The sequence below is a fragment of the Brassica oleracea genome, chromosome C5 (genome assembly GCF_000695525.1).
Source record: "Brassica oleracea var. oleracea cultivar TO1000 chromosome C5, BOL, whole genome shotgun sequence".
Lineage (NCBI taxonomy): Eukaryota > Viridiplantae > Streptophyta > Magnoliopsida > Brassicales > Brassicaceae > Brassica > Brassica oleracea.
In genome coordinates, this window is record NC_027752.1 from 27,555,795 (window position 1) to 27,567,420 (window position 11,626).

At 41.4% G+C, this 11,626-nt stretch overlaps 1 protein-coding gene and 1 pseudogene across 1 annotated transcript; one reads left to right on the plus strand and one right to left on the minus strand.

The window, feature by feature from the left end:
* The first annotated feature begins 441 nt into the window (after positions 1 to 441).
* On the plus strand, positions 442 to 1,969 carry LOC106344893 (annotated as a pseudogene).
* Positions 1,970 to 2,308: 339 nt separating this feature from the next.
* LOC106344894 (zinc finger CCHC domain-containing protein 9-like) lies at positions 2,309 to 9,254 on the minus strand. Its single transcript, XM_013784190.1, has 6 exons — positions 9,209 to 9,254; positions 3,428 to 3,649; positions 3,057 to 3,176; positions 2,872 to 2,963; positions 2,706 to 2,799; positions 2,309 to 2,616 (listed from the first exon to the last, which is right to left on the minus strand). The coding sequence occupies exons 1-6, from the start codon at positions 9,252 to 9,254 to the stop codon at positions 2,432 to 2,434; spliced, it is 759 nt and encodes a 252-aa protein (XP_013639644.1). The 3' UTR covers positions 2,309 to 2,431.
* Between the last annotated feature and the right edge of the window lie 2,372 nt (positions 9,255 to 11,626).

Below are 11,626 nucleotides of genomic sequence, written 5' to 3' on the forward strand. Positions count from 1 at the left end.
CTGTGTAAGGTGGGAGCATGACGCTGGCATTTGTCGCACTTGCGCACATATTTCTCGCAGTCGGCGTTCATGGTTGGCCAGTAGAATCTCAGATTCTTCACTTTTAATGCAAGAGCTCGTCCCCCCGAGTGATTGCCTGCTGCTCCTTCATGTGTTTCGGCCATGACTAATCTCGTTTCTTCGCCGGAGATACATTTGAGTAGCACCTTCGTCACGGTCCATCGGTGTAGTTCCCCGTCCATGACAACGTAGTGTACACTACGTCGCTTCAGTCGCCGCGCGTCCCACTTCTCGGTGGGAAATGAACCTTCAGTGAGGTAGTTGATGAGTTCCTTGCGCCAATCTGTTGGCTGATCGTCCTGCGAAGGAGGTTCCGCTTCGTCGATGTCCATTGCTTCGCTAATCGCTGCTGCGATTGCGGTCTGTTCCGCCCTAGTGTCGATGCTCGGTTTCTCGATTTTATGGATTGGGATTGCCCTCTTGACTTGATCGTGTAGCTTGCTTCCTAGAGCAGCATCTTTGGACACTAGTGCCAAGACTAATCTTTGGTGATTACCCAGAGGAAGATGATGATAGGGAAGATGAGGATGCAAAGGCTAGTGAGAATGATCACTGCTGCTCGCAGTTTGTTGGAACTTTGCTACTACATAAAGCCCCGGTTCTCGAACGTTTTCATCTCAACCGTGTTTCAGGATGCAGTGCTTCCGAGATTGATTTATGGATTAGAATTGCAGTTGATCGTTTCGTGCGGGATTTGAAGATACGGTTTTTCCCTAAATACGGAATTATAAGATTGCCTAGTACACTATTTAGATGCGCAACACTAGAGACTTTGGAACTTCGGAAGGTGGTTATTTCGGAAGTTCCTTCTCGAGTTAGCTTTCAATCTCTTAAGACGTTTCGTCTGCTGTTTGTAAAGTATGCAGACAAAGAATCTTTCGTGAGGCTTATATCAGATTGCCCTGTTCTCGAAGACTTGGTTGTAGAAACTTGTCACGATGACAATGTGGTGACTTTTACTATAAATGTGCCTTCCCTGGAGAAGTTTTCCATCAGGAATACATTGCAAGACTTGGAGACTGAGAACGATGTGTTTGTGGTACATTACCATTCATTGAAGCAGTTAACAATCGTGGACTAGTTCGGTGAACTAAAGTTGTTTGGTAATAATACGCCCCAGCTTGTCGAGGCAAATCTCTTATCTGTGTCCTGCCATGCTAAGGTTCTTGAATCTTTCTCCCGTCTCAAGGGTATATCTTTATGCTTACCTGAAGAGGTAGAGTCTGCTTTTCTTCCTCTTTTAGATTTTTCTTGGTACCGAAAAAAATCGGAAACTTTTGTTTGCTTGTGTCTTGTTAGGTGCAGTACCCTACTGGTATTGTTTTATCTCAGCTTGTGTTTTTAAAGATTTGTTCATGTGAAAGTAATTGGATGAATATGCTTATGAGTGTGCTCCAACATTCACCTAAACTAAAAGTTCTCAAGCTTGCACTGGTACTTTCTTTCCTAACCCAAATCTATCTATCTATCGTGTTTTGGTTTCCGCTTTAAAAAAGTCTAATGCACATTTACCATTGATTGCAGAACCATTCGGTGACTGAGGATCGTAAAGTTTTCTGGACTCAGCCAAGTTGTGTTCCTCAATGCTTGTTGTACCATCTCGAAACCTTTAAGTGGAGAGACTATGACGGAACAGACGAAGTAGAGAAAGAAATGGCGATTTATATCTTGAATAATGCGAGCCGATTAGTGACTGCAACTATCTACTACCCTGATTTATTCGAGTGGGAGCGCAAGCTTCAAATGTCAAGGGGTTCAAGATCTTGCAAACTAACTATGGGATGAATCATGAAAGTATTATGTTTGCTTCTTTCTTTTGGGTTTTGTCTGAACAATGCATCAGAATTCAGAACCATTGTTCAGAGTACGCATAGGCGATGGGGAGGCTGTCGGATTTTCGATATTATGCTCATAGGTCCCATTCGGATTTTACTAATTATCGGTTTGGATTCGGTTTGGTTTGAATCGGATTATAACTAATGTTTAAAATCGTCCAAAATTTTTTTTTTTTTAAACTAAAAAAATTAACAAAAAAATACTCAAAAATGGGATGAAAGTATTATGTTTTCTTCTTTCTTTTGGGTTTTGTCTTAGCAGTGCATCAGAATCATTGTTCAGAGGTTCAAAACAGAATTGTGTAGATATCGAACACATCATTTTTTGGTTAAGAGGATCTAATTATCGGTTTGACCGGCTTAAGGATGATCTAAAACAGAATTGGCTGTTGTATGGTTCCCATTACATAACATTGTTCTGAACCTTTTAAATAGCAATCAATTTTTCATTACATGACTGTAAGAGGCAGGCAGATAGAGAACAAAAAAAATAGATCTTTCCTACAAAACTGACAGCCCTTTTAGCTGATTTGTGATCATCCAAAGAAATTGACAATCTTTGGTTTCTTTTTAAGGATGCTCTTCTCATCTAAATTATCAGGTGTAATAACATCATCAGAAGTCTTGATCTTCTTGCTACTTTTAGGCTCTTCATAGAAATCGTCCTCAAGATCATCCCCACTGAACTTGGTGAGTTTCCCTCTTGGTGTAGCATCGAATCCTGTCAGGGAGATAAAGGTACAAGGCTTTTATAAGGTCAAAGAAATTGCATTTACCGTCTCTTTAATCACTTAAAAAAGAAAATGTTACTTGAGCTCTTTGTTGGAGCTGAATCTCTGTTGAGTTTATCGGGGCAGTCTTTGACGAGATGCGCCACACTCCCACACACTATGCAACAACCGCCCTGTAAAAGAATGTTCATCAAATCATATTTGTTTAACATGTCATGAACCAAAACAGGAACTGGGCATTGTACCATTGGGTAGACTCCATGCTTGTTTTGAGGACAGTTCTTGCTTATATGCCCGTGTTCTTTGCATATGAAACAACTTGCAAACTTCGTCCCTCCTACAAATCAAAACAGTAACCTTAGTGACAATTGAATATAGTAGAGCCACAGTTACAACAACACATGGTATAGCTAACCAGACACAGACTTACCATCTTCCAAAGGTTGAGGACAATGAGAAAGTGAATGGGCAGTATCTCCACAGTTGTAACACAACTTCTTCTCGAAGCTACTATCATCGTTCTTGTCCGGACAGTTCTTAAGACTATGCCCTAAAATGAAGTGATCAATCAAAGTATCAACATTCAGCTTCTTGCCCACATAGAGAAACTCAAGAAACTTAACCATGAGAAGGCTCTTATCCTAAACCAAAAGTTGGTGATAAAGCACTCGCAGTTATGCCACAGACACAACAAAACCATATCTCCAAACTCAACTAAACCCTTGACTGATTCAGACAAGAGCTATCTGAACCATATACACACGAGAATCTATCGGAGCTAAAAAAAACCTAAGCATAAACCAAAGATAACAATCAAGAAGAGAGCAAAGCAAACCTTATTTCTCTCCCACTCAGATTTTTCAGGACAGAGCTTAGCAATATGGGTTTTGGACTTGCAGATATAACAGCCTTCGCCAGGTTTCATACCAGGAACTCGGAGAGGATGCCTCGTGGAGGAGCCTTTTCTCATGGGACCAGGTTTCTTTTTCTTGAACAAGCTCTTCTTCTTCTTCTTGTCGGGATCTGTTTGATCGAGAAACGGTAAATAAATAAGATGTGGGTTTAAGCAAAGACGTCTTATTAATGGTCGGAGAAAGAACGTTCAATCGGTTACAAGGGAAAAGGAGAGATCGCGACAGAAAGAAAGCCGGTGGCTCGATATGCTACCGGAAAAGTACAACTAACGGCGAGATGAAGCAAAAGGTGAAAACCCTAATCTAGCCGCCAAGTGTCAGTCAGATGATTTTCGATCCCTTTCTCGTCGCCTCTCCTTTTCTTTATATAGGCGTCATGGCGTCTCGCCCTTGACCTAATTTACGCCGTCTTGGTGGGTCTCCTCTGCTGGGCCGAGAAGCCCGTAGGCATCCGGGTAGCTGCTGAGCCGAACGTACTTCAGTCGATGATGATCGACTAAAAGTACTCGAGAGTGAAGCCGAGAGACCTGACTCTCGAGCCGACCGATCGAGCCGTCGTTCCTCCTAACCCGGGCCAGGCCTTCCTATTCCTCGGGCCTTGTGGGATGGTCAAATCCATCCTCTACATGCACGAACACATAACCGCTTACACAAAACTGGGGCACGAAGACACTCGAAGTTACATACAGACACCAAATATACAACAGCATGAAAAATCTCAGCCAAGAACACAAAAGAGAATGTCATTATCTTTTCATTCAACCGTCATATAAGGCCCTCAATCTCTGAGAAGCTACAACACCGTTGATCCTCCACCAGAGGAGCGACCATCGCCATTTCATCAGCCGACAAGAATCAAACAACCATTGTTAGGTTATCAAACTTATTTAGTTTTAAAGACCTCAAAGCAAGCTTTATCGGGTCATGGTGATGACGTAATTCACACCTAACGATACAAAAACCTTTTGAATTGTGAAAAGGTCCCAAATCTCATTGCATCCCTTTATCAGAAACTTGTCTTCCTCTGTTAAATGTATCTTTTTGATCTCCTGGCTCTGCTATGAGTGGAGATCGTGACCCTCATGGTAGGTTCATGTTCCAATCGCTATGCCATTTAAGTAACTGGCATCGTCGAAGCAGCCACTTCCTTCGACTTTCTTATTTACGGTAAGAAGATTGGTTTGTGGTCTTGAGACATGTCTATGGCTTCACCATTCCTACAGAGAACAGCTCTGCCATCTCCTGCATTTGCAACCATTAAGTGTGGTTCAGAAACAGAACAACAATCATAAGCAAACAAACCTACACTTAAAATCGAATCTTAGTGATTCAGAAAATGGGTTTGGTCGAAGCTAACAAACATACCTTCCAAAAATAAGGGCAGCAAGAGCCAAGGCACTGGAAGAAAAACCTGAGGAAAGAGCTTCTATTGCGGTCCTCTGCTAAAGCTAGATCGGCCTGAAGAAACGCGTTGCTCAAAGAACTCTTGACTTCTTCGACATAGATACTGTTCAATTCCATTTTTTCTTATATAAGGTGTGTTGCTTCCTGTGGTGTGAAAGATTGTGTAGTGTACCCACAAAACCCAACTGAGGATAAAAATTAATTTTTATTGGAGATACTTACCGAAAGAGTAGTGGTGTGAAAGATTGTGTAGTGTACCATTGGGGGTTTTGTCTCAGAAGACTCGTTCTAGTTTTTAGTATCAACTGAAAACCGTAGATCATATCATAAGATCGATGAAGTTAGTCACAACAAAGAACAACAGTGTAACGACCCGATTCCGGTCTCGGAACTCGTTAGCCGGCTAAGGCCCAAGCAATACTCGAGGCCCAAGATGTTTGTCTATAAATACCCTTCCCAGCATTTTTTTTCTCCACCTGCATCAACAAAAATCAGAAGTTAAAAAAGAAGAAAAGAATAAGAGAGAGAGTTCAAGAGTAGAATAGAGAAATGGAAAATGTTTGTGGGAGCTGAGCCACCAGGAGTCTTCGCTGGAGCCACCACATGCGGGGGCATTGCTAAGCTCGTCATCATCGTTCGCAGCCCAAGTTAACCGCCGGAACCACCATGCAATTTAAGCTTTGTTTTCATCCATTCAGTAAATCCGCCATATCTCTCTAACCGTTGAGAATCTCGCGTATACAAAGCCACCATCGTGTTCCTCTCGTTGAGACAAAGCCGTAGCCACTGACCACGCCGCAATCGGAGTCTGAATGAAGCTGCTAGAGCCTCCAGAAGTTTTGCTTCTTCGCGCTCGTGAGTTACACGCGCCGCCGCCGGGAATCGTCGCCGCCGCTTTCGCCGCCGTCCTCCACCGCCGGGCCACCGCCAAACCGCTGCCGGATTACCGTCGGTCGACAGTGATGAGCGAGTATCGGTCGACGGGACTGGTGTCTGGGTCGACGGTAGTTGAGCAGAATCGAGCGACACAGAAGTGTTGTTGTCAGTCGATAAGGAGCGCGCTTTCTTGCGGATAGAGCGTTCCAAACTTGCAGGATCTGGTGAGAATATCAGTTGAGTTTCCTTGTTGCTTCTGGTACTGCTGGACATGTATCTGAAAATCCAAGAAAAAAAATTTATGTTAGAAACTTAACAAAAATTAGACAAAATAGGCGATCAAAGCTCCCCGGCAACGGCGCCAAATTTGATACCACTTAAATTACCCTAAGGAATGATTTATACTCTCTCAAATAAGAGGTCGAGTTGTAGTACTTAGGGACCGAATTCACAGGGAACTAGGGAACCTAAGGAATCTAATATGATTTGTTAAGCAAAAATGTTGTTAGAGTTTTTAAATGTAAATTACAGTTTTATATTGAATAAGTATTTGTTCAATAGCAGGTTTGAGGTTTTGGTGCTTAAAAAAGAAATAGCTATATTTAGATTTTTTATTCAAAAAAATTGGAATTATAATCCTACAGATGACTAATGAGTTGCATGCATGATAATGTAAAGCTCAACTACTTGATCAACAATTCAATCAGCTCTCGCATGTATAGACTTGTCTATTAACTAGATCTAATGATCTCAAATGTCGTTATTTTGATCAATAGAAAGTGTCGATTGATAATCCTATAGGGATATCGATCGATACACCTTTTGCACCGTCGATCGATTATTCAAGTGTGATATCGATCAACGAGCTCTAGTCAAGCTTTATGCGCTGGTTGAATGAAGGCTTACTAAGCTCACTAGATCAGCCCTCGCCTTGCTCATAGCAAGAAACATAGTTCTATTAGACTGTTTTCAGGATGAGAATAAAGTTCTCGCTTTTATCAATCAATCCAAGGGCAGGTTCTAGGTAGCTAATTTAGACGCAGGCATTAATAAACAATCCTAAAGATGACTATCACAACTCAGCAATCTATAGTTGGGGCTAATCTCTCCTAACCTATTTAAACCCTAAAATCTAACAATGGAACTACTCATACATGGCTAAGCAATTCATAACAGCTGTTAAGTATAAAAACTTCATTAGAATAGTAAATAGATATTAATGGAGTTCCTATCACAAATTATAACTTTGGATCTTCTCTCCAATCTATCAAAATCCTAAAAACCTTTGCTGTGAAAATAGTAAAACAATGAAAGCACTCTTTGCCTCTAACATGGCGGTAAAGCTTATATAATTAGGGTAAAACTCGTCAGGGGTAATCTTGTAAAATGGTGAAGTTTTGGGCTTCAAGTCGGTTGTGAACAAACAGGCTTTCTGCGTGCTTCACTGTCGATCGATACCAAGACATGCGTATCGATCGATTCTTACTCTCCAATATCGACCGATTGTCGAGCTCGATGGTCATCTCGAGTGCTTGCTCCAAATATCTCCAAAATGCTCTAAAATCATCAATTATCTCCAAAACACTCCTGGTCTTATAAATATAATAAATAGACTCTATAATATAATAATTATTAGTAAAACACCTATAAACTATGGATGAAAATGGGTCAAATCTATAGTCTATCATATATTGGAGATTTTGGATCATCAAGTGAAAGTAATTCAGGGAAGGTCGACCGTGTTTGCCTGAGTTCGTTGGGAGAGAGATAAGATTCAGGAGGAGACCTGTGAGGCCGAGCGAGGATTTGTACTCGGGGTTTTGTTACGATGACATTGGACATGTCAGCTTATGACTTGAATTCGGAGATGAATTCCTTATAAGTGGGGGAGAATTGTAACGACCTGATTCTGGTCTCGGAACTCGTTAGCCGGCTAAGGCCCAAGCAATACCCGAGGCCCAAGATGTTTGTCTATAAATACCCCTCCCAGCATTTTTTTTTCTCCACCTGCATCAACAAAAATCAGAAGTTAGAAAAAGAAGAAAAGAATAAAAGTGAGAGTTCAAGAGTAGAATAGAGAAATGGAAAATGTTTGTGGGAACTGAGCCACCAGGAGTCTTCGCCGGAGCCACCACACGTGGGGGCATTGCTAAGCTTGTCATCATCGTTCGCAGCCCAAGTTAACCGCCAGAACCGCCATGCAATTTAAGCTTTATTTTTGTCCGTTCAGTAAATCCACCATATCTCTCTAACCGTTAAGAATCTCGCGCATGGAAAGCCACCATCGTGTTCCTCTCGTTGAGACGAAGCCGTAGCCACCAACCATGCTGCAATCGGAGTCCGAACTAAGCCGCTAGAGCCTCCGAAAGTTTTGTCTCTTCGCGTGCGTGAGTTACACGTACCGCCGCTGGAAATCGTTGCCGCTGCTTTCGCCGACGCCCTTCGCCGCCGGACCACCGCCAAACCGCTGCCGGATTACCGCCGGACTAGCGCCTCATCGCCGCCGGAACGCCGCCGAACCGCCCTGACTCGCCGGTGACTTAGTGAATCAACTCATTGACCGGTTTAAATTGAATTCGAAATCGGTTAGGTTTAACCGGTCGGTTAGGTCAATGGTTGACCGAGTTGACCTTTGACCAGCGAGTTGACTTTTCCGCAGACTTCGACCGGACCCGTTTTAAACCGTTCGAATGGCGTTCTGACTCGATTTTTCACCCTGGTTTTAGATTTGGAGTCTATTTGACCAGCTGGAGTTCATAGATACGAGTTCTCTTCATTGCTAGGTGAGGGCTTCGTCGTTTAAATCCCGAACTAGTTTAGTACTACCGTTATGGAAAGTCTAGTTTCGAAACATGATCTGTCTATGTGAATCGAGTATGTTTGAGAGTCTTGCTTGTTTATTATTATTATTTATTGTTAAACCGAAAAATAGGAAAATATAGGATTCAACGATTGATTGAAGTGATTGATGTTAAGAATTGTTATATATGTGTGTGTGTATATATATATATATATATAGATATGCGAGTCCATGTGTGGATATTTGCGGGGTGCAGAGACGTCTGTACTGGCTGCCTATGTTTGAGGATATTTGCGGGGTGCAAAGACGTGTGTACTGGCTGCCATACGACGCCTTAGAGATTTGCGGGGTGCAGTGTGGACTACTGTGCTAGTGACGCCTGTTGAGTTATATACGTATATGAATGCAGAGTGCAGAGAGTATCCATGTACTATCATCGCATTGGTTGTAGCATGTCTAGTGCACTAGACTTATATTGATTGTTCTGTGTGGTGTAATAGACACCGTGATTGTTTCGTGTTAGAGTTAGGCCTACATAGTTGTAGTGATATGAACTGAGTCAGTGGTTTGCGGTTTAGCATCTCATACCTCGCTGGGCAACTCCCATGTTGCTCACCCCTCCTTCCTTCCCCATTTTCAGGAGAGTCTGACGACCAGGAGTGATCACATCAGTTTGGTGCTTTGGGTGTTATTGGGCTTTTGGATCTTTGGGCTTCAGACGTTTCCGCTTATTTATACATTTTGGACCTTTGACTTTATATTGTTATTTATATTTCAGATGTTCATTTTATTTACTGGATTTCCAGCGTCGACGTTTGACTTTCAAATATTTATAAATAGAGATTTCAGATATTATTATTTATCGCATTATTTTTATTATTATGTAAATCAGGGTGTTACAAACAGGTACTAAAGTACTTGATAAATTAAACATGTTCAGCTATTAGCTTCCTAAGTTAATTGAAAAGTATTTTTACATTTGCATCTGCATGTAGTTCATATAAAAAAATATATATTTCTCAGTCCAGTCTTATGGACATAGCTAGTCGAGAACAAACTTTGAAATTAACTCTTAGTAGCAGAAAATATTTATATCACATGAAACTGAGACACCTTCGCTTAGTCTCTGCCCTCTAAGCAACACATGAATGTAAATAGAAAGGATGAAGAAACATACAACTCGAGCTGCAAAGACACTACAAAGATGTGGAGCCTGGTATATAGTACCGTCCACGATATTATACGTTAGCATCGATATAACCTTGTCGGGACAATCTCACTTATTTATAGCGCCACCTTCGATCTGTTACAAACGCGGGTCATCAATGAGAATAAATGAGATGGAGTGAGAAGAGAGGTGGGGTGACGCTTGATGACTGAATTAAAGATCGATTTTAATTAAAAGCAAGACGTTACAGAGAGGAGACGAAGTCTGAGACGATGGAAAGGGGACAGCGTAGATCGGCTCAATGAGGGGTAAACATGCAACCCTAAACGCAAAACGGGCCGCATATACGAAAGCATGGCCCAATAACGAAACACAAAGCCCAGAGAAGTCGCGTGTCGAAACACAAAAAAAAAAAAAAGAGAAGTACCGAGAAATCAAAACAAAAGGGAAAAGAAGGGGTTGCGTCTGCTCGACACATGGCGAAAAAAGGAGATAGGAGAGGTGATGTGATGCATGAGGAGCCTTTCTGAGCAACTTTATTAATATAGATGTTATATGTTTTTCATGTCTCACCAAAACCAAGTGGGTACTGGTTATGTCAAAAAGAAAAATAAGTGGGTACTGGTTTCCCAGAATCAAAAGGAGAGAGAACCCTACGGAATTTACGGCAGCGTTTGAGGTATGTAAACCAATCATATCCGATGATTGCAGGGGGAATTAATGGATGGTCAGAATTAGAGCTGGGCAAAACACAGAATCTGAAGAACCGAATCGAACCCGATCCGAAAAAAAGTTCCGAACCTGAACCGAAATTGATTAAATATCCAAACGGGTTCAAAATTTTGGTATCTAGAGAACCGAAACTGAACCCGACCCAAACCGAAGTATGTTGGATACCCTAATGTATCCGAAATAGATTTATATACCTAAATATATTAATTTTTTTTAGATTTAATATATATTAAAAACATCCAAAATATATAAAATACTTGAACATATATACAAATAGTAAAAATTAAATGTTTAAAATAGCGAAAATATACTCAAAACACCAAAAATACTTGAAATATCTATTGATAAGCTTTCAGGTAACATGCTTGGTGATGTTATTATAGACACAGGTGCGTCACATCACATGACTGGGGAACTTTCGCAACTTATAAACATGCGAGAGATGTCGCCTTGTCTTGTGGGTTTTGCGGATGGAGGAACCACAACATCGACAAGCATGGGTGATCTTGTGCTGAGTGAAACTATATCACTCAAGGACGTGCTTTATGTACCAAAACTCGACTGCACGTTGATATCGGTGTCTAAGTTGTTGAAGCATATGAATTGTTTCGCGTTATTCACAGATGCTATATGTTTGTTGCAGGACCGTTGTTCGAAGACTTTGATTGAAGCGGGTGAGGAGTGTGATGGGGTGTACTACTTCAGAGATGTTACAATGGCGAAAGGCAACAAGATTCAGTGCAAGGTTGATCAGTTGTTGTGGCATCAATGACTTGGACACCCGGCTTTTTCAGTTTTTCCTATGGTTTTTGGTGTTAAGAATATTGTTTGCTCCAGTCTTTGTGACATTTGTTTTCGAGCTAAACAAACTAGAGATGTGTTTTTTGAAAGTTGCAATAAAACTACAAAGTGTTTTGAGTTGATACATGTAGACGTATGGGGTCCTTATCGTGTGCCTTCATCATCTGGTGCAGTATATTTTTTAACAATAGTGGATGACTACTCTAGGGCTGTTTGGACCTATCTACTAGTCGTAAAATCAGAAGTCCGAAAGGTGGTAGAGAGGTTCTGTAAGTATACAGAGAAACAATTTGGCAAGAATGTCC